This window comes from Neomonachus schauinslandi, chromosome 6, assembly GCF_002201575.2.
Source record: "Neomonachus schauinslandi chromosome 6, ASM220157v2, whole genome shotgun sequence".
NCBI lineage: Eukaryota > Metazoa > Chordata > Mammalia > Carnivora > Phocidae > Neomonachus > Neomonachus schauinslandi.
In genome coordinates this window covers 35,875,634-35,898,124 of record NC_058408.1, presented here as the reverse complement: position 1 = coordinate 35,898,124, position 22,491 = coordinate 35,875,634, and the positions used below count along the sequence as shown (strand labels likewise).

The following is a 22,491-nucleotide window of genomic DNA, read 5'->3' as shown; positions in this document are numbered from 1 at the left end:
GCTATCCTAGATGTCATGGGAATTTTCAAACACAAATTTTGAAGAAAAGCATCCAAGGTACTCATAAATTGAGTGAGGGAGAAAGACCCACACAACTATATTCCAAAAAAAAACAGGATGGAAAGAAGATAAATAGTCCAGATTTGGCTCACCAAATACAGTACAACTCCAAGTCCCATTATGTAATTATAAATATTATCTTTGGGACTGTGTCCCATTCTCCAGATTCTCTGGTAGGACTCTTCCTTCCTTCCAGATTCCACAATTAGAGAACGCTTGAACTCTGGCATTTCAGACTGGCTTGATCTTTCTCATTATGTCAGAAGTGTTTGCTTTCCTTCTCCAACTAGACCACAGAAAAATTAAGCAGTCACTTACTCTTCTGTCCCCTCACTGGCTTTAATATATTCTGTGTACAGTAGGAGCTCTGTGCATGATGCTGAATGAAACAGAATATCTAGTATTTTAAACTCAGATATGGGGTCTCAAGAAGACCACAATTCTTGGATTGCTCAACTGTTTACAGGAATCTGTCCACTTTCATCAAGTCACAGAATTCTGCCATTATATAGGATCAGAGCTAGGAGAGATCTTTCAAATCAAAAGGTGTTTTACAGATGAGTGACTGATGTCCAGAAACTTCTGGTGACTTTCTCAAGGCCCTGGAATAAATGAAAAGGCCAGGACTAGAATCATGGGTGTCTGAAGTACCAGATGAGAGTAAAGATGTCACAGAACCTAGAGAGAAAGTGAGTAGAGCAGAAGGAGACAATATAGATTTGCATCTCACCCCAGCTGAATAATTTGCTTAATCAGATGCACATCCTCAGCTAAATGCTTTCTAGTGCATTATTTTGCTTAAAAGTGATTAAAAGGTTCAAAAATAATTATCTCTTTCCATTTACAAAATGGATTTCACTGCAATAGACTCAATGTATTAATGAACACTTACAAATGTCACTCTATGAAAAACATATTGTCTGCAAATAACCTTTCAATTAGAAACAGATGCTGTGGGCTTTCAGATTCTAAAGTGTTTTTATTTTAAACGACCTGGTCACAGTGAAACCAGGAAGCAAGCTGTTCTTCCTTTCTCCTCAGGATCCGTTTCAAAGGTCTGACCTTCCCTTGGGATTTCACCTTACTCCAGAGCACTGGGATTCACAGCGTGCCAGGCCAGAATGTGTTTCTGAATCTCTTCTGTCAAATAAAGGTCATCCCACGTCTGTGGCAAAGCAGTTTCCACACCGACTTAGGAGGAACGCAAAGAGTGTTGGTTGTGGTCTGTGTGGATATTTCTCATTGGATTCAAATTCCACAAATATGAACTGGGCACCTGTTGGACCCCATGAGAGGTACCACCTATGAGCTCTCCCTCCTTATCCTTGAAGCAGATGGCTATAGACAAATGGATGAGAAGTCAACAACAACAACAAAAGTCCTCCCTTGGGGAGCTAAGTAGTTTCCATGCATTTTACATGCATTAACAAATTTCAGCCAGCATCATTATCTCCACTTTCCAAATGACAAAATCAAGGCTCAGACCTCGTACGAAGGAGAGTAGGAATTCAAACCCAGGTGGTCCAGTCCACAGCCTGTGCTTCTAACTGTGATGCTATTCCTCTTCTCTGTAGCCACTCTTCCACTGGGGTTCCTCCTCTTAATCAATGCTGGGTGATCACTTTCCCACAGTCCCTTTACCAACAGGCCAATGGTCCTCCACCTTTTCAGGTTTACAGAACACTTTAAATCCAAATACGATCTGGTCTATAATAACACACGCTTCTTTAAATATCATAGTTCCGATGGAACTGGTAAATAGGAGAACAATGTCCTTATAAAACAGAAATTATGTCAGTTTATATGCGTTTTTTCTTATCCCCCAAGTAAAAGCATCCAAACACAAAGTTCACTAACAGAGCAGACTACACTGCTGCGCCAGATACCCGCTCATCCCGCCCCTTTCTCCCACTGGCCTAGTTGGGCCACATGCTCTTAGAAGCACTGAGGACACAGTTCTCTAAGACCCTGTGTAGAGAACAACACAAAACACCCAGCTCAGTCGTGGCTCAAGTTGTATAAATCCTACAAGTGCCTTCCCCCACCTTCCTCTGCCCTTGTTTCCAGAACTCAGGGGTCGGGGCCCCTCCTTATATCCCCTTCTACCAGAAAGGTAGCATATTTACTAGATCCTTACCAGAATATTTATTTCCTAGGAATTCAGGGTGACTTCCCAGTTGTGCTGATATTTTTATTAGGACTGTTATTGTTTTTCTTAGTGCCCTGGACAGTGTTACATAGGTTTCAAGTGATCTAGCCAACTCTATTTTTCCATAAATCCTGTTGTTTTTTCATGTGTGCAATTTTATATAACCTGAGGTTTTTCAAGTTTCTTGGCCTCACATTTCAGCGAAACACCTGAATTGATACCACAACCAAAAGAATGAAACTTTATCCAATGACCTTGTGATTCCTGAGGTCTCTCCTCAGCACTGAGTTGCCATGAGAACAGGGCTACTTGCCCTGTAGAGATACATACTTGACCTCGCTTATCTGCATAGTATGACAGAGTTTTTAGTTGCAATCAACAGAATCCACTCTAGCTAATTTAAGCAGAAAATGAATTTCTTCAAGGACATTAGGTCACAGAGCCTCTGGGTGGCCAGCAAATCAGGCCAGGCAAGGAGACGACTGGTCCAACAGACGGCTCTGTGGATACCACTGTTGGCGGTGGGTGGGAACCCAGTCTAGCGGCATCTAGAAGCTGCACATCTCTCTACCACTCTCACCAGAAACACTTCGGTGGGGTCTTGGTCTCTCTTGTGAATCAAAGTTGCCTCTCTGGTGCATCGGAGTGGCAGGGCCTGGGATACATTCTGACCCTAGATGTAAGGGAGACCCAGAAAGTGACTTTTGACTTGTACTTTCAGGAGGTCGATTTCAGAAGGCCAGAAATTCTCCAAAAGCCAGAGGGGGCTCTAAAGGTACGGAATAGCCAGAGTATGGAGAAAATGCCCATGACACTTGAGAAGCAAGTCTTACATAACTCTTAGCATATACCAACCTCCTGGTATGAGGCTGGTGCCCTACCAAGCTCCTGGCCCAGAGCAAGTTGCCCCCATTCTTCACAGCCTGCTCACTTTAGTGTTTTGTCTGACCCACACCAGCTTCATGGCATGTATCTTCACCGCAACAGAACTTGACCTTAAATGTTGACCAATATTTGAAGCCAACCCCAGGGTTCCAAGGCTGCACTTCTTAATAAGTAATGTTTGAAGGAGTAACATTCCCATGAGCACACTGGGATTTTGACAATCCTCCAAAACAAATGATGGAGAAGTAAATCACTATACTGACTCCCAGCATCACACTTTTTCTCCAGTAAACCAGCAACTCCTTATTCCTACAGACTGCAGGGTATACCCGATTCCCAGCTCACTGAGTAGACTGTCACCCATTCTTCTCATTTAGGTAAAAGCATCTGGATGCAAATGAATCTGCTCTAATTAATACAAAAGTGTACATCATTGCAAATGTTGGTATTATGAACACTGGTGATAATATTCCTCACAACAGATCCTTCTACTCTAGTAAATAGGCTATACTATACATTTTCTATTGAAAGTTTCTTCTCTTCAGTATGTCGATTCCATCATCCAAGTGAAGACTTTGAACATGCTAGGATACACATGCATATGTCAGTTTTAACTATAGCTACACTTTCCCAGCCAACTGCTCAGGCACTCATTCCCAAGTTACTGCTGAGAATCTAGGCCTGGCTGGCCCGAATAGCATGGAAGGCCTAGCACAGCCTGGCCCAGGATAATTTCCCAGCCTCACTCTGTGCCCCAACCACAAGGACCTTCTTTCTGTTCTTCCTCCTGGAATACACCCTGCTTCTCCACCTCAGAGCTCTGCGTATGCTTTTCCCTCCACCCTCGACCCCAAGCACTGCGTCCTGGGGGAATCTTCCCCATGGCTGGCTCCTGCCCCACGTCTGGATTGGGTGCCTCGTGACATGCACGTGTAGGACCATGTGTTTGTCCTTTTTGGCACTACTGGCTGTTCTCCTTTCCCAGACATGGACGTGGTCTCTGACAAACACTTCTTGGCTCCTGAACCATAAGCTCCATGGGAGTAGGAACTATGTCTCTTTGCTAACTACTGGATTCCAAGCACTGAGCAGGGGGCAGCAGATACTAAAACTATTTGATAAAGAAGTGAATGGATCCATACATTTAGAATGACTGATGTCACCCATTTGGCATTTCCTTATTTGTTCGGTTTAACTCCGATTTTTGAAGTACCTGACTGTCTTCCTAAGGAAGCATTTCACAGAGGGGAAACTGAAGCAGTAATATTTAATAACTAGCTGATAAGGTCACACAACTAGTAAGTGCCAGAGCTGACTTGGGTTTGGACTGTAGCCATCTCCAACCATGGACTCATCATCCATTGCCAGGTGCTCAAAGGAAAATGCAGAAGAAACCAAGCTCACGGTTCTGGTCCACAGGGGTGGCAAGTGTGACGATAATGATGATGACAGCTAATAATTATGAAGTGTTCACTCTGTGCTGAGCACTATTTTAAGCATTTGATGTATATTATGTCATTTAATCCTCAGAAAAAGCCCAGGAAGTGGGTATTACTTCTACTACCCATTTACAGATGAGAAAAGTCAAGTACAGAGCTGCCTGGTTGGTCGTGGAGTCAAGAGTGATGCAACCAGCTCTCAAACCCAGACGGCCCAAGCCTGAGCCCCAAGCCACTGACTGTGGTCGACAAGACCGAGCGTGTTGGTCGGGGGGAGGGGGGAGCATCTAGCTCTTTCAGGGGAGTCAGCAGAGTTTTGCAAAAGAGGTGTCCTCTGAACCAGGTGCTAAGAGGGCCTATGTAGAAAGAAGGAACCAGAAACAGCATGCACAAAAAGAAAATGAACCAGTGAGTCTTGCTCAGGGAACAGAAGGAAGTTTAAGGAGCCTGCTCATGGGGCTGTTAGGTCTAGAAAAGCCCTTGAACAGATAACTGAGGGAGGACAGGGCTCCTCCCTCAGTTATTAAAACTGCTTTTTGTGGGGTGCCTGGGTGGCTCAGTCGTTAAGCATCTGCCTTCGGCTCAGGTCATGATCCCAGGGTCCTGGGATCGAGCCCCACATCGGGCTCCCTGCTCTGCGGGAAGCCTGCTTCTCCCTCTCCCACTCCCCCTGCTTGTGTTCTCTCTCTCGCTGTGTCTCTCTCTGTCAAATAAATAAAATCTTAAAAAAAAAAAAAAAAAAAAAAACAACTGCCTTTTGTTTCTGGGCTATTTTGATTCAGTACCCTTGGCGGTGGCCTGAGGGGACGGACTGGAAGGAGGAAGAAAATAAAGGTGAGGTTCACAATAGAAGGCAAGTGAAAGATGATGGGGGCCTCAGTTATGGCGTACAGAGTAGGAATGAGGGAAAGAGGGCATGTGCAGTTAATATTTATAGGAGGAACTAACAGAATTTAGGAACGGAAATGGATGTAGGGTGTTAGGAAGAAGGACATTTCCAGAATGACCCCAAGGCTTCTACCCTGGGTTGGTGTGGGTAGAGCAGCACCCTCTAAGATGGGGCAGTGGCGGGGAGTGGGGGGGCGGAGAAGAGTAGGGTTGCATCATGGTGGGGGGAGGTAAATAAGGAGTCCCATTTGAGGCAAGCTGAATGCTAATAAGGTGGATGTTGATCATTCAAGTAGGCGGGCAGAAATACAACAGAACACCCAGTGTTTCTACAAGGGAAATAGACAAATGGCATCATCATCTAGACCAGCGTTAGGCAAGAAAATGTTCTGTGATGATGGAAATGTTCTATCTCTGCTCTGTCCATTATGATAGCCTGTAGCTACACATGGCTACAGAGCGCTTAAAATGTGGCTCATGCAACTAAGGAACTGAACTTTGTAATTTTGTTGACTTTTAATCAATTTATATCTTATTTATAATAAATAATGTGGAGTAGCTACCATAGTAGACAGTGCAGATCTGGATAACCGAAGTGACCCTCTAATATTAAACACACCAAAGCTGCTTATCAAAGTCTGTTGAGATTGGAAGAGACCTTGGAGTTTATCGGGTATAATTCCCTCATTTCACAAATAAGGAAACTGAGGTCCAAACAGGAGAAGACACTTGCATGAAGCCAATGCAGCAAGACAGCAGTGAGGCAGACGATGGCTGTGGTCTTCTCTATCCGACCCGGTGTGCTGGCCCTTCCACACACCGTTCTGTCCTGATGCAGAAACCGCTGCAGTGTTAACTCTGCTGTGGGCGGAACTGCGGTGGCTTGTGGGCAAAGCACCCCCGCCGCCCCCACCCCACTACGCTACACATCCCAAACACCTGGATAAGGAACTCTACCAGGTGTTGTAGCTGCAAATAACAAGCCCACTCTAATTCGTCTGAATATGAAAGGGATTGATTAGAGAAGGATCGGCAGTTTGCACAGTCTCTGGGAGAGGGTCTCAAAGCCAGGCTTGGAGGCGATGCAGTCAGGAACTGCTGACAAATCACACTACCCCCTAAAGCGACGGGGACCCTACTGTGCCCACCACTTGGCTCAGGGGAGCGACCCACAATCACCAGAGCCGGGTGCGGGGCCCCAAGCCCAGAGCTCTGCCTCTCAGAGCTGGATGTCACGGCTGCCAGGCTCGGCAGAAGGCATTCCAGGTCCTACCTGCACACACCTGTTCTCGTCAGTCTAACTAGAGGGCAGGCGGAATCTGAGACCCTTGCCACAGTGAAGGAAAGCAAGTTTCTGCCTTCCACCCAGTGTGGAAGCCCCACAGGGCACAGTGATCCCAGGAATCAGAAAAAGAATTCCAAAAAAAAGGCACCACCACCATCATTACTTAACAAATGTCCTGTCAAGTAAGTAACCCATCTGCACTAGTTTTAGACCATGGAACTACAGCCTGTCTTGCTCAGCAGCATGCCTGACTCAGAGCTTTTTACACTTAAAATAATGTCTACATTGCAAATTTTCTCAATTAGTTCACCAGTGGCTCCTTTTCATTTTTTTTTAAGATACATTTATTTACTGGAACATCTGTATTGATAGAAGCTATGTATGGCAGGAAGTGAATTATGCATTTCAACTCTCAGAGCATGAAGGCTTTCTTTTAGGTTTTTTTTTTTAATCTGGGTTTTCTAATTAACAAACCTATTATAGCACAGCCATGAAGATGAATAATTCTAAAAACATTTTCCTCAAAAGTGGTAGCAGTAAGATAGAAGCAAGACTAGATCTGAGAAATCAGAATTCTAAGAACTGAAAATTACTGTAATGTGGAACAGAGTTGTCAAGGCCATTCCAAAGGAAAGAAAAGGACTGTAAACCACTCCAAGGGGTTCCGTCTGGAGAATAAATAAGAAAAACTGTCTTGGAAAGGGACCGTGATGCGGGAGGCTGGGAAGGGGGGCTCAGTTTTTGACAACAAAGCAGAGAATACACCAACGCATTACACAACAGTTTTCATGAGCAAACCGGATGGGGTTCTGCTCCAGGCCACCCCAGATGGGGCAGCTGGTGCTGGGGAGGTAGGAGGCCTCCCATCCGAACAGTGGCTGACGTCCAAGGGCAGCAGCAAGACAGGAGCACTGAGGGCCTAAGATAAAGTACCAGGGAAGGAGCGAGGGGCCGGGCAGACCTCCATCCTGAGTGAAGCTCCTGGCGCCAGACCCACTCTCTCCAGCTGCCCATGCTTCCCGAGAGAGCCTGCTGCCATGTCCCACCAGGGTTTTATTGCCTCCACGTTACAGACCACGTGCACAACTGCACCTTTTACAGTACACCAAGCAAACATTAACAGAGGGAAACTAAAGGATGGTTTAGGGCTGTTACCGTTACTCAACAGAGCAGCTTTTACAGCAGCTGGTGGTCAGAGAATCTTCCCTGAGGAGCAAGGACGGGCCTGGGTCACCGAGCTCCAGCTTGTGGTGGCGCAGCATGGTGACGGCTGAGGTTCAAAAATCCCAATTTCATTAACTTCCCAGCTAAGCCTGTCGCAGTGAGTTTTGAAAAATATAAATCAAATCATGTTATTCCCCTCCTTTCTGACGACATTTAAAAGGGAACCCCATCCTCCTCACAGTCCGGCTGTGGCCTCTGCCTCCTGGCCTCCTTGGACTCCTCGCTCCATGATCCTGCAGCGCCCCCCAGCTTCCTTCCTTCTGTTCCCCATGTAGCTCCTTGTCCTCTCAGGGCCTTGGAGCTTGCCCTTCCCCCTACCGAGAAACAGCCTAGGCCAGACCTTGCTCTGGCCGCCTCCTTCTCCTTACTCACATCTCTGCTCAGTGTCCCCAGCTGCCTCAAAGAGGCTCTTCCTACCTTACCCGTGCTGTCACAAGTGGCTCTCAGCCCTTGCCCCTCCGTCACCTCATGGGAGTCCCCGTGCCCACTTGTTTGCTTGTCTGCTCTCTGTCTCCACCCACTGCAGTGCAAGCCAAGTGAGGGCAGGCCATTGCCTACCTTCTCACTGCTTCTCTCCCAGCTCCTGGTGGCAGAAACAGGTTACATGAAAAGATAAGGACATGGTTACTAAGTCCCTTACGTGTTTGAGAGTCACAATTTATTCAAACATAAAAAAACTAATGGTGCCAAATGCTCAGGCAGCCCTCCTACCTATGCTCTGTGTCCCTGGGTTACTCAGACTGGGGACACTGGTTGCAGCCAGATCATGAAGGAAAGGAACTTCCTCAATCTGTTGCTTTATTCTTTTTTTTTAATGGGAAAAGCATTACCTTTTTAAAATTGAAATACAACTGTCATTTAACATATTAAAAACAAGACAACAGGCCCAAAATGGAGTTGCTAATGCTAAGTCCCACACAGAGACTTCACCGAACGGAGACTTAACGGCAGTTTCCGCTCTTCCAGAAATGGATTCTTAAACCAGTCAATCAGGAATCACCTGATCAGCGCAAGTTAGATAATGTGCCCCATAGACCCCTGCCATCGCCTAAAGCAAGACAAGCGAAGTGACCCTGCAAAAACCAACGCATTTTAACCCAAGTTTAGCTTCCTTGTTCCCTTTCCTGCCGCCCATGCAAGTCTTTCATTTTGTATAGCTCCTCAGGGCTCCTTTCTCTCTGGCTAGATTGCATACTGTCCTAGCTGGTTCGATTTCTGCTCAAATAAACTCTTCAAACTTTTCATAGGCCTCAGTGTATCTTTTAACAAACATTGTATTAAATTTCAAGTATACAACATAAAAGATCTGACCCACGTGTATGTTGCAAAATGATCACCACGGTAAGTCTAGTTAACAACCATGACCTCACATGGTTACAAATGTTTGTGTGTGTGATGAGACCTTTTAAGATCTATGCTCTCAGCGACTTTCAAATCTGCAATACAGTGTTATTAGCTATCGTCACTGTGGTGTGCCTTACCGCCCCAGGACTTCTTTATTTTATAACGGCAAGTTGGGCCTCTCAAAGGACCCTCTGTGCATTAGACACCCTGGGCTATTATGGGGAATACACACGTGACCCAGAGCCTGCCCTCCAAGAGCTCACTGTTGAGGAGGAATGTAGGACATGCACAAAAAGAACTCTGCTTAAAGCTGTGGGCTCCAAACTTCCCTGAGCATAAGGGTCACCTGGGGCAAGCAGTAATGACACGATTCCTGGCCTGCACGCATCTAAAACATCCCGGCAGATTCCCGTGGTGCGGGGAGCTTGGGAAGTAGTGTTATGGAGGGAGAAAGAGGAAGGCTGCTTGGAGGCAGCAGCACCGAGCTGGACTGGAGGGGGCCAGGAGGTGGATGTGGAGGAAGGGGGGATGATTCCAGCGCAGGGAACACATGAGCTGAGGAAAGAAGCCAGGAGACTTGGGGAGGGACAGAAAGCTGCATTTGTTCCCATTTGGTGGTGGCACAAAGAGGAATATGGTGAGATGAGGTGGAAAGGCAACCTGAAGACCAACTGGGTGGGCCCGGAACATGAGGGTCTAGCCTGGCTTTGACAGAAGGCAAGAGAAGCACTGACTCGTTCTGAGGAGGGAGTGACAGCAGCAGGTACGTAGTCACCTTACAGATGAGTCATGGAGGGCTCAGAAAGGGTCCTGAGCTACCTCAAGTCCCACTGGTGGAAGGACAGAGGCCAGGACTCAAACCCTGCTACTCGGATTCCAGAGGTGAGGCGCGGGAGGGGAAGGGACAAACTGGCCCCCACTGAGTCCCCACGGTGTCCAGGCACAGAGCTGAGCTACTGGCATTCACCATCACACCTCGCTACAGCTCTAGGAGGTAAGAGGCCCAAGTTACAGACAGAAGGGCGTAACTTTCTCCAGAAACAGGAAGGAAAGGGTGATGTGAAAGATGTTGAGGAGGCTGACTCAACAGCATTTGGAAACGACACAGGAACAATGATGGAAGTCGGGCAGCACCACAGAAGAGGGGACAGCCTCGTGGAAGGGCTGGGGGGACCTCCCTGTGGAAGAGGGGAGGACAGCCCCGTGGAGGGTGGGGGGGAAGAGCCCCGTGGAAGTGGGGGAGGACAGCCCCGTGGAAGGGCGGGGAGAGCCCCGTGGAAGCAGGATAGCTTCTCTTCAGGGCCCTGCATGCATTTTTATTAACGGTCTCTGTGGGACCTGCTTTGGAATCTGGCTTCCTTCACTCACATGTTCTTCACTTCTTATTTAAAAACACTTTGTTCCGGGAACACCGCACAGCTCATCAGCTGCTGGTTTTCACACACCGCAAGTGGAATGAAAGGAAGGTTTAAAAAGAATGCTGTGCTACTGCGGTGGCCTCGGAGAAGAGCAGGTGGCTGCAGAACGACTCAGTGGCCCCCAGGAGCCACTCCTCCTCCGGGTGCCACTCAGAGACGATCAGCAGGGCCTCGCGAGAACTGCGAAGACACAGAGTTTAGTCTCACCTCAGGTGGGAGCCGCTTTTAATCAATGCATTTGCTTTTCATACCACTACTAAAAATTAACTCCTTGGACAAACAAAAGTTGACTTCCATGTTACATTTGCAAAATTAAAAATCCAAAAATCCTATGTAACAAATTAGGTATCCTGCCTCTGAGTTATCATGCGTGCGTGTGTGTGTACGTGTGTGTGTGTGTTTAGAAATATATACATAATAGTTTTATCTTTCTTTTATATTTATCTATAAAATACGTATATATACATGTGTGTATATATATATATTTATATGATTCTAAATCGCTAGACTGAATACAGATGCTAATTATCTTCCTATTACCATCTGGTTCTTACTCCCAGGACCAAATGCCCACCCTCCTGTCCTTAACCTCTCTGTGTCCAGAGTGGCTCAGAGCCTAACCAGATATCAACTACCCTGAGGAGACACAGGAAAGAGGGAGGCTTATCCCTGGCTCTCTTCCTTTTTCTTAGGAGGAGTCCTTTAGCCTAAATTAATCTTTCATTTGACTACTTGCCTTCTTAAAGATGCAAGGCAGACTCTTTAGAACATTTCACACATCACAAAATCCAAGACATATTTCAAATGATGGTGAGCAGACTTCTTTATCAACACCATGAATGCTACAATTAACTCCAGCAAATGTGCTGGTAGACTTTGTGCTACTCAAAATAAAGGAGGTTAAAACTACCCTGTGATTCATGGAGCTCAAAACACCAACATTTTTTAGCCCAAACAACCCTTCTCTTCTGCTCTCGGGCTAGTTTCATGAATGGGTCGGGTAAAGGGTGTCACCAAGGGAAAACCAAAAACAGCTTTGCTCATTTCAGAATTCAGTGAAGAGAAGCGGACTGTAATCCGCTGCCCTCTGGCAATTCAAAGACCTTCCAGACCTCGGTGGAATCTCAGGATCAACCACCAGAACAAAAGCACTACAGGAAGGGGACAGTTCTCCCATTCTACCTTCTCTCTCACCAGAACAAAATGCTTCAAAAGGGCAAACGCTGTTTTATGTAAACATTAGCATTTCCAAAGGATTAAATCTACACTATATTGAACACCATTCTATAAGCAGCATCTGTTTACTTAGAGAAAGGAATTTCTCTTCTAATGACCATGATCAACTCTGGCGATCTTCTCAGATAGCTTTCGGGCCATGCCAGAGGCTCAGTGGCCTTTTCTATCTGTCTAAGAAATATCAGTGGCAGGCCCCCAACCTCTGCATTTCTGCTAGTCCTGACAGGACATCGAGACACCATCCTTAGGACAAAACTAGTGGCTCCAATGCATTCACACCTAGTCTTTAGAATAAAAATGGAAAATAATAGTAAAGAAAACTTAGTTTGCTATTTAGAAAAAAAAAAATCCTTATTTGAAATGGATTATATAGCTAAGTATAAATAATATAGAAAAGAAGATGGAAATACAGGTACTATTTTTCTGATTTTTAAATGTATAAGCATAAGGGCAATGCAAAAATTGTAAAAGGAAAACAGATAAATTTAATTTTTCAGACAACATAGAAGAGGGATGGCTAAAGGTTTTCTTTTAAGTCATGATGACAACCTGTATCACTTAAAACTATTCGCCAACACGAGGAGCTCAGAGAAGGGTGGGATGGGCAGGTACAGAGCAGTTACCGTGTGCCTCCATTAGAGGGGTGGGCTGGCTACAACTCTGGGTAAAATGAAAAATGCCTTGGTCAGCAAGACTCAAACCAGCCATCACTAATCATTTCGACTTTCTTGCCAAAACTGAACTAAGCTAAACTTAAACACGCTACCCTATCCTTTAAAATAAAACAGAACTATTTTCTTCCATAATCTCTCTTCCCAGATTGGACACTTTTTCCCTTTTTCTTCTGTAGGACCCCAACCAAGAGTCTTCTTCTGAGGCTATTCTTAAGTTTCCTGAAAGTCTTTCCTTTGCTTTCTGTGAGATTTGGAAGGATTGAGGTCACTCAATTTTCCCACCGTCATCATAAAACACCAATACCAAAAATGCCCACCTTTCATCAAACTTGACAGCCCCTTCCTGCCCGCACAGCTCAGTGAAATCCCCCAACAACTTAAAAGGCAGCATGCCCCTCCTTGAAGTTGCCTAGGCTGGGAGTACAGATAGGGGTCTTGGCTTTGTGGAAATTTATGTCATTCCAGAGAAGTCGACATTACTTCCACCAACATCAAAGATGCAGCTGATTAACTGCAGGCATGCTGCAGTTTCTCTCATGCCAAATGCTAAGTATTCAATACAGCCTGACTACCCAGAGGACATGTGAAGAGCTTGTTGGAGCCAATAAATGTAGTTAATTAAAAAAAAAAAAAATCAATGCCAATTTCTCCAACGCCTCCTCTTTTACAAAGGGAATCTATTTTCTTCTCTTGACCAACACAGGGTGGGAAGGATTCAAGCAGCACTGCCTCCCTCTTCTGACCCTCTAGGTTCTCTCCAGTGACAGAGTCCCAGGAAAATGCCAGCATTCTCAGGTGTGACAAACACGCCACCACCACCTTTGCTTCCCCGCTCCCAGGGCAGCTGGGCAATCACACTCTGCTTCTCTCCACCCAACTGAGACCACTTTCCCTAAGTCGAAAGGGCACTTCACACCTTCTGGTGGCTAACTACAAGAGTTCCTCCAATTAAAAAGAAAAAAAAATCCCCATTCAAACCACCCTCTCCACCAGCTGCCTGGCCTTTCCTTCCTCCCCTTCCCAGCTTAACTTCTTGAGAGAGTTGCTGCCATTCCATCATCCACCCCTCACACGGCGCCCCTACCACCGCGCCCCTATCCGCTTCAACCTGGCTTTGGGGGACCATCGTGCCAGGGCAACACTTCTCACTAAGGTGCCCATGAGAAACAGTGCTCCATCCCCATGGGGCTAAACTTCCCAAACCGGGAGCAGAAAGGACCCATTTTTTTTTTCTTTTTTTAAAGATTTTTATTTATTTATTTGTCAGAAAGAGAGAGAGGGAAAGAGAGCAAGCAGGGGGAGCGGCAGGCAGAAGGAGAGGGAGAAGCAGGCTCCCCGCTGAGCAAGGAGCCCGATGCAGGACTCGATCCCAGGACCCTGGGATCATGACCTGAGCCGAAGGCAGGCGCTTAACTGACTGAGCCACCCAGGCACCCCAGAAAGGATCCATTTTCTAAAGGGAGCTGCAAATAAAGGGGCAATACCCCCACACCGAAGAGATGGAGAACTGACTGCTCCTTGCAACCACCTCTCCCCCACATCTCCATCCCCCAACTCCCAAACTAGGAGAAGGGTAGAGGAAGGAACTCAGAGTCTTCACGTCAGAGTCTTAGCTTAGGGCAGAGTGCTGTCATGTGGGGGTGGGAGGGGGGAGGGAATGAACAGACTTTGTCACAGAGACTGGGCATGCCCGCAAAAGGAGAAACTAACCCCTCATTCCCCAACCCGATACAACAAACATGCTGATTTGCTCTGTCCCTACCACAGCAAACGAAAGGACAACTGCACAGAGATGTCAGGACAGAAAGAAGCCTTAACCCCCAGTTCTGCTTGCTTCACAGAACACTGACGAAGGTGACCAGTTAGAACATGTCACCAGTACCCATCCAAAAGGGCTTCCTGCCAGGACAAGGGGATCCCAGCACCAGTTACATTAGAGGCACTTAGCTTCACCCTTTCCTTCCTCCCCATCCAACATAGGAGATTTGGTTGGAGCCCAGAAGAAGGAAAGGGAGGAGGGCTCCCAGAGGTAGACCATCCCTCCTCCCCACTTCAGGTCCCTCACACCACAAGCCTGGCCAGTGATAAGCTCAGGGAAAGCCTTAAATCAAATGCCTGTGATTCTCACAGTAGTATTCCCAGACATACCCAAATAAGTGGCACATGATAGGCTTAATCATTATTTGTTGAATAAATGACTGAAAAGCTTCTTTTTTAAATTTTTTTTAAAGATTTTTATTTATTTATTTGAGACAGAATGCGAGAGGGAGAGAGAGAGAGAGAGAGAGAGAGAGAGCACATGAGAGGGGGGAGGGTCAGAGGGAGAAGCAGGCTCCCTGCCGAGCAGAGAGCCCGATGCGGGACTCGATCCAGGGACTCCAGGATCATGACCTGAGCCGAAGGCAGTTGCTTAACCAACTGAGCCACCCAGGCGCCCTGAAAAGCTTCTTCTTAATCCTTGCCCTCCTTGTCCTTTCTGCCTCGTTTTGTTCATTCACTCCAGCCACAAGTATTTGTTGAAGGTTGATTCTATACAATTTAATCATGGAAAGGCGATTAAGACATGTCCCCCGCCCTCCAGAAAGTTACTAGAGAACAGAAGCGAGTACAGACTTGCATCTGTCACAAGCACTTGTGGGAACCACGGCATGGCAGCGATACAAAGTACCAAAGACATTAACTCAAAAATCCAAACCACCCGCTCAATTTACCCTCCCAGCTTTCTCCTGTCAGTTTACATATGGAATTCTCATGTCTGCCTTTTCGGTGAACACTGGTCTTTTATCCCTCCTGCTAAAATGCATTTACCCTTAATGTGTCAAGGTTAGTGGTTAACACACCACCATCTATGTGTGATATCCTGGAGAAAGCCAGGAAAATCCACATTCCGTGGATCTAGGGTAGGCCAAAAAGATTTCAGTGCACAGCCTTGGATGAGGCCCTGGAGAAATGTCAAGGTACGTATGGCCTTTCTTGGAACACCACTGTATGTGATGCAGCACAGAGTAAACGCTCTAGGTTTAGGATAAAGGTGATGCCAGTGATGTACATTTCCCCTCAGCATCTTGCCCACAGAAAGATGGTCATGCATTGTGGAGAGCCGAACCACTATACCACCTATCCAGAAATCACATGGGATTTACAGGTTGTTTATTAGCCGACTCAGAATTAGCATTTAAAGTCTCATATTTGCAGAAAGCAAATCACTCTATATAATCTCTAGTTCCCTTGTAATCACTAACTTACAGTCCTTCAGCAACCGTTATTGCTTCTCACATATATTTTTGACAAGAGGTTTTTTTTTGACCATTCTTCACCATTATTAGAAAATAATATATGCTCAATACAAAAAAAATCTAGAAAATACAGCAAAGTTGATAGCAGAAAAAATATCATGCAAATTTTTACCAACCCTGTTAATATTCTGGTATATTTCCATTTAACCTCTGTTTGATTTAATAGCTATTTGGAATTAATATGCCCCATAAGCCAACTCTGGTAAAAATCACCAATAAACTAGGATATAAGTGCCATCTGTAATCTCTTCCAATTATGAGCAAGGTTGGAGTTGCAGGACTATAACACAACCAGTAGATTCAACTTTAAAAGCTTAAATTCAATGGAGGGAAAATTGGTTAAGTGGGCTGTTTAATAGACACATAGATTATGGAACAGAATAGACAGCCCAGATATGGACCCTGAACCCTACGGTCAAATAATCTTCGACAAAGCAGGAAAAAATATGCAATGGAAAAAAGACAGTCTCTTCAATAAATGGACAGCTATATACAGAAGAATGAAACTCGACCATACTCTTAGTATACATACACAAAGATAAACTCAAAACGGATGAAAGACCTCAATGTGAGACAGGAATCCATCAATCCTAGAGGAGAACACAGGCAGTAACCTCTTTGACATCGGCCACAGCAACTTCTTTCAAGACATGTCCCCAAAGGCAAGGGAAACAAAAGCAAAAATGAACTTTTGGGACTTCATCAAGATAAAAAGCTTCTGCACAGCAAAGGAAACAGTCAACAAAACAAAGAGGCAACCCACAGAATGGGAGAAGATATTTGCAAATGACACTACAGACAAAGGGCTGGTATCCAAGATCTATAAAGAACTTCTCAAACTCAACACCCAAAAAACAAATAATCAAGCCAAAAAATGGGCAGAAGACATGAACAGACACTTCTCCAAAGAAGACATCCAAATGGCTAACAGACACATGAAAAAATGTTCATCATCATTAGGCATCAGGGAAATTCAAATCAAAACCACACTGAGATGCCACCTTACACCAGTTAGAATGGCAAAAATGGACAGGGAAAGAAACAACAAATGTTGGAGAGGTTGTGGAGAAAGGGGAACCCTCTTACACTGTTGGTGGGAATGCAAGTTGGTACAGCCACTTTGGAAAACTGTGGAGGTTCCTCAAAAAGTTAAAAATAGAGCTACCCTATGACCCAGCAATTGCACTCCTGGGTATTTACCCCAAAGACACAGATGTAGTGAAAAGAAGGGCCATATGCACCCCAATGTTCATAGCAGCAATGTCCACAATAGTGGAAAGAGCCAAGACGCCCTTCAAAGGCGAATGGATAAAGAAGATGTGGTCCATATATACAATGGAATATTACCCAGCCATCAGAAAGGATGAATACCCACCATTTGCATTGACATGGATGGAACTGGAAGGGATTATGCTAAGTGAAATAAGTCAAGCAGAGAAAGACAATTATCAAATGGTTCACCTATTTGTGGAACATAAGGAATAGCATGGAGGACATTAGGAGAAAGAAGGGAAAAATTAAGGGGCAGAATCAGAGGGGGAGACGAACCATGAGAGACTATGGACTCCAAGAAACAAACTGAGGGTTTTAGAGGGGAGGGGGGTGGAGGGCTTGGTGAGCCCGGTGACGGGTATTAAGGAGGGCACGTATCGCATGGAGCACTGTTGTTATACGCAAACAATGAATCATGGAACACTACATCAAAAACTAATGATGTACTGGAAGGTGACTAACATAATAAAAAAAAAAAAAAGTGGGTTGTTTAATGTATGTATGCAGGCTGGCACTCTTCACTTCTCTATTTGTCTTTCCATGAGCCCAGCACTTGGAGTAAGTTTGTCAAAGCTTTTGGGAAACGATCACTTCAGATATAAACCCCGTTAAACCGAAGTTCCTCTGATTGTTCAAAAAAGGATAATTTCATGGGCAATTCTTAGAGGCCCAAAAAACCATAGTGTTAGCGGTGGGTTTTCTGACAAGTATACAATTGCCATTATTTGTCAAGATATTTAAAAAGGATTTTATTTTCATCCCAGTCTTCCATTACAGACATGCTATTCAATGATAGCTAGGATAAAAATTATGGGCTTACCTGATTAAGAAATCATGCAGTCCAACATCAAAATACCTGTTCAAAAAAGACACAGACAAGTATGTCAGTAAAAGAAATGTACAACAATGGTGGACTTGACCAAAAATATAAAATTTACATTCAGAGCATGGTGAATCAATCAATCACTCTCTGACAGTGGTTCTCAAAGTATGACCCCTGGAGTGGCCACAGCAGCATTACCTGGGAATTTGCTGGAAATGCAAACTCTCAGGCCCTACACGTCAGCATACTGATGCACAAATTCTGGGGGCGGGGCCCAGCAATTAGATCTGACAAGCCCTCCAGGCGATTCTGATGCAGAACCACTGCTCTATGACAGCAAAAGGGTCTCAGCAAGACTATGTGCTCTCTCTAGAAAAAAAAGGCCATAAAAGTAGATTTCACCACTTTGCCAACAGGTGAGTCCTTTTATAACACTGGTCGTCTCAGATGTTCTCTCGCTCAAACATAAATGAAATATTTTACAAGTACAAAACCATGCTGGCCAAAGTTAAGAACAGGGGTGGGGTGGGGAAGGGTCAGCTCTGTCCTTCCATGTCCCTCCCGGCCATAGTCCCTGGAGCTTTTAACCAGAGAGCAACCCTGTCCATAGCTGGGTCTGCCCTGGGAGGGAAGGGAGGAGAGGTGCTCCATGCACATGCTGGTGAGCCAGCCACTGTGCTTAGCCTCACACCGGGCAGCCAGTAAGCACTGGGCAGTGGTGGACCCTTTCAGAGACAGCTTCCCCTGCCACCACCAAACTGGCTTTGCCCATATGAATGGCACGGCCTTGGTTTCTCTAATTAGCTCATTTATTCCCCCTAAATCTCTGACCACTTAGCCAGGGTCCTTCTCTCCCCTTTGGGTCTGGCTGTGAGCAAAAAGACTGGGTGGCTGGAACCATGATGTTGCTGCCCACCACACATGACCACTACTCCTAACACCTAGATGGTGGTCATTGTGTCCCACCCAACAGACTGGCCTCCCGGGTTAGCGATCTGTCCGAGTAAAGCCTGAGTTAATTCTGTCCCTACAGACAATGAGCAATAGACACAGAAATTCACTCTACAGTGCGGTCTGACTCCCGAGGCCTTGACTGTCCCTAGCTCCCAGCTTCAACCCTCTCCCGTCCCTGGAACATCCCAACATGCCTGGCACCTCACCTGACATAGAGCAGATGATTACTGACATTAAAATAGGATTCCTTTGGGTCCCTTTAAATAGCAAGCTTCCTTTATGTGTTCAAAATCTGTTTACAGGTCATGGACACAGGGCAGAAGAGAATAGAGCAACAAAGCCAAAATATAAGGTACCTCATTCACTGTGTCACTTACCTGAAGTCATCACATGATTCAGGGAAAACTGAATTCAAGATACATAAATTCCACTTACTCATAAGTCTTCTGAAAAGAGCTCTAAAGGGAGATGTACCTGCAGGGTTAGCTGATTCGTTTCAGTTGATATTACATTGACCTGAGGAGATGCTAAGTTCTTCCTACAATCATATTTAACACAGATTTTTGAAAAAAATGAAAAACAGAAATGATCCCTCCTGTCAACCAAAACCACGGCTACATTCCTCGGCCACATAAGTAAATATTCATATGACAGATAGCAATTGCAAGTTTTCCAGAGTCTGCAATATGGGAGATACAAGTATGTTCAGATTAGAACAAAGATTTCAGCTTCTTTCATTCATCCAAAACCTAATCAGCCTTTTCAATGACATCAGCCACAGAAAGCATCAGATTCTGTTGCTGGAATCATAAGCATAAAGTAGACACAGAAAGGAATCACAGAGAACCACAATATGGGAGGGAGGACGAAGACTCTGAGGGAGTAATGAGAAACCTAATTACATTCATAGAAATGATTATTTAGTATGTAGAAGGTGGCAACTACTCTGCTCGGTGCGCGCATACACAAGCCATTGCAGTGAGGCTGGGACTGACATCTCCATTCATGAGTGCAGGAACTAAAGCTCAGAGGCTAAGTAACTTGCAGTGCTCACAGCTAGTAGAAGACAAATCTGGGAGTCAAACTGGGCCCTGAAAGCCATGAATTGCTCGCTCTTCCCACTAAAAAGCACAGGCTCTCACTGCCTCTCATTATTACTAATTGAAAATGACTGTTCATTTTAAGAACGGGTCCCTTTCCACTTGCCCTGATTTCTGCTTCTTTCAACGTGGCTGCCCTGCCCCAGGCAAGCCCGCCTGCTCTGCTTCCCGGAGCACACCTGCCCCGCAGGTGCCATCCATCCCCTTGGGTCTTAGAATCAAGTCAGGTTCTGGGAAGTTATGTAACCTCTGGGCTTCAGGTTTTCCACGGGAAAATGGAGATCCCTCACTCATGGAAGGTTATGAGAATTAGGTGATATAACATAAATACAGGGCTTAGCACAGTGCTTGGTAAACCCCTGAGTACTCAATAAATAGTAATCTCCTTCCCTCCAATTTTTAAGAGTTGTTTTAATGGAAGCCCAATTCCCAATAACTCAGTAGGAGAAGGAAGCCACATAAAAAGGAAATAAGAGGTCTCACTATGCAGCCCACGAAGAGAGGTCACTGAATCCAGGACGCAGGCAGGGCCTGAGCAGTGGAGTAAAGGGTAGTACAGCTGGAAAGCTGAGGGACAGGCACAGAGCTTAGGAAACAGGCAGGAGAGCAGGAAGACCAATTATTCCATGGAGGTCTCATAGAGAGCCTTGAAGTTGCATGCGAGAGCCAGTGGGGCATACAGGGGAGCGGGATCTGGCCGCCACGCAGAGAAGATATCCTCCTGCCCTGGTCCTGACCGGCATCTCAGTAAGAAGGACCAGTACACACTAGTGTATGTCCAGCTGCACCTGTCGTCGTGGTGTCCCCTAAACTTTAGGGCCTAAATATGCAGAAGTAAGGGATTGTGATGCATGTGTTTCAGAACATTTCTTCTTATGCAAACATGACTGGTCGTGGATGGAATTTGGGGCCGGGACAATGAGGGTCTTTAAGCATCCTGTGTAAGGCAAGTTTACGATGGAGAATACTATAATGATTTAACAGTCACTTGGAAACCAGTGGAATGGAGAAGGTCAAGGATGGGAATTAGCATCAGAAAACGTACCAGGAAAAATGTAAGGGGAGGAAAATGGAACTTCCTCACAGGTATTTACATCTTACTCCTTTGCTACATCAATTCATCTGTGTGGATACTCATTCAACAGATATTTTGTCAGAGCCTTCTAAGTGCTGGGCACCAATGTAGCCCTGGGGATGGGGGCGGGGGAGGGGGGTGGAGAGTAACGTAACAAGGTCCTACTTCTCACGGCACTCACAGTCTAGGTGGGACAGATGAACAACAAATAAGCAGTTAGATAAAGAAGATAACATCAGAGAGCAGAGAATGCATACAAGGTGACAGGACAGAGGGGTGGGCCACACAGCCGCTCAGGGAAGTCCTCTCTGACGAGGTGACATTTGGGTTGAAATCTGTATGGTCAGAGAGGATGAGCTACGCAAAGACCAGAGGGAGAGTGTCCCAGGCAGGAGGACAGCTGGGTAAAGCCCCGAGGCGGGAAGAAATGTGGCAGGTTAGAGGAAAGGACGAAGGCCAGCAGGACTGGGACAAGCTGAGGTAGGACAGGGGGACCGGGACCAGATCTGAGGAGGCTGTACAGAAGAGTTTGGGCTTCATTTTAACAACAATGGGAAGCACTAAAGGGTCTTCAACAGGGGAACGGTATTTTTTTCATTTGTTAAAATTTTATTCATTTAGGGGGTGAGGGAGTGGTATGCTTTGATTTATGTATCAAAAAGAACACTCTGGGTGTCCCGAAGAGAAAGGATGGGAACAGAAGCAGGGTGGGGAGCCATGGCCATCTAGCTGAGAGGTGATGGGGATTCACCCCAGGATGGAAACACTGGAAATGAGGGCGGAGACAGGGATGGATTCAGAGAGGATTCTGTGGTTGAGTACAAAGACTTGCTCACAGACTCATGCAGGATGGGGACAAGGAATTGAGGGAAGGAGGGAGGGAGAGAAGGAGAGAGGGGAAAAATAATCTGCAAAAGAGCTGAGTGCCTCACATCATGCAGTTTCACACCAGGCAACCCAAAGGCTCCGCCAGGCCTTGGCTGCTTCTGGAGGCTCCACAGTAATGGTTGGTGGCCCACATCCACACTGAGGGGATGACGATGTTCTGTGACTGGCTTAACTTGGAGAACGGCTCACCTGCTGGAAGAACTGGAAATCGTGGCAATGGTTTGGGGTCTTTTTAATGAATTTATTGTGGTAAAATCCACATAACACAAAACTTCCTCTTGAACCATTTTTTATGTGCACAGCTCAGTGGCATTGAGCACACTCACACTGTTGCGCAACCATCACCACCGTCTGTCTCCAGAACTTCTTCAACCTGCCTCACATGAAACACCAGGTTTCCTCTTTACCACGGTAAAGCTGATTTGGGCTCCTTCCAAAGGGTTCAGGGGTGCCCCCTCACATAGGGCTGTGTCTTTAATTT

General features: G+C 45.8%; 1 protein-coding gene across 1 annotated transcript in view; it reads right to left on the bottom strand.

Annotated features, from left to right (window-relative positions):
- The window catches only part of HHAT (hedgehog acyltransferase), a 332,511-nt gene that overhangs the window by 132,564 nt on the left and 177,456 nt on the right, over window positions 1-22,491 (bottom strand). Inside the window, exon 9 of the mRNA XM_044916357.1 lies at window positions 17,991-18,026. Coding sequence (XP_044772292.1) covers window positions 17,991-18,026 — 36 coding nt within the window. The remainder of the gene's footprint in view (window positions 1-17,990; window positions 18,027-22,491) is intronic.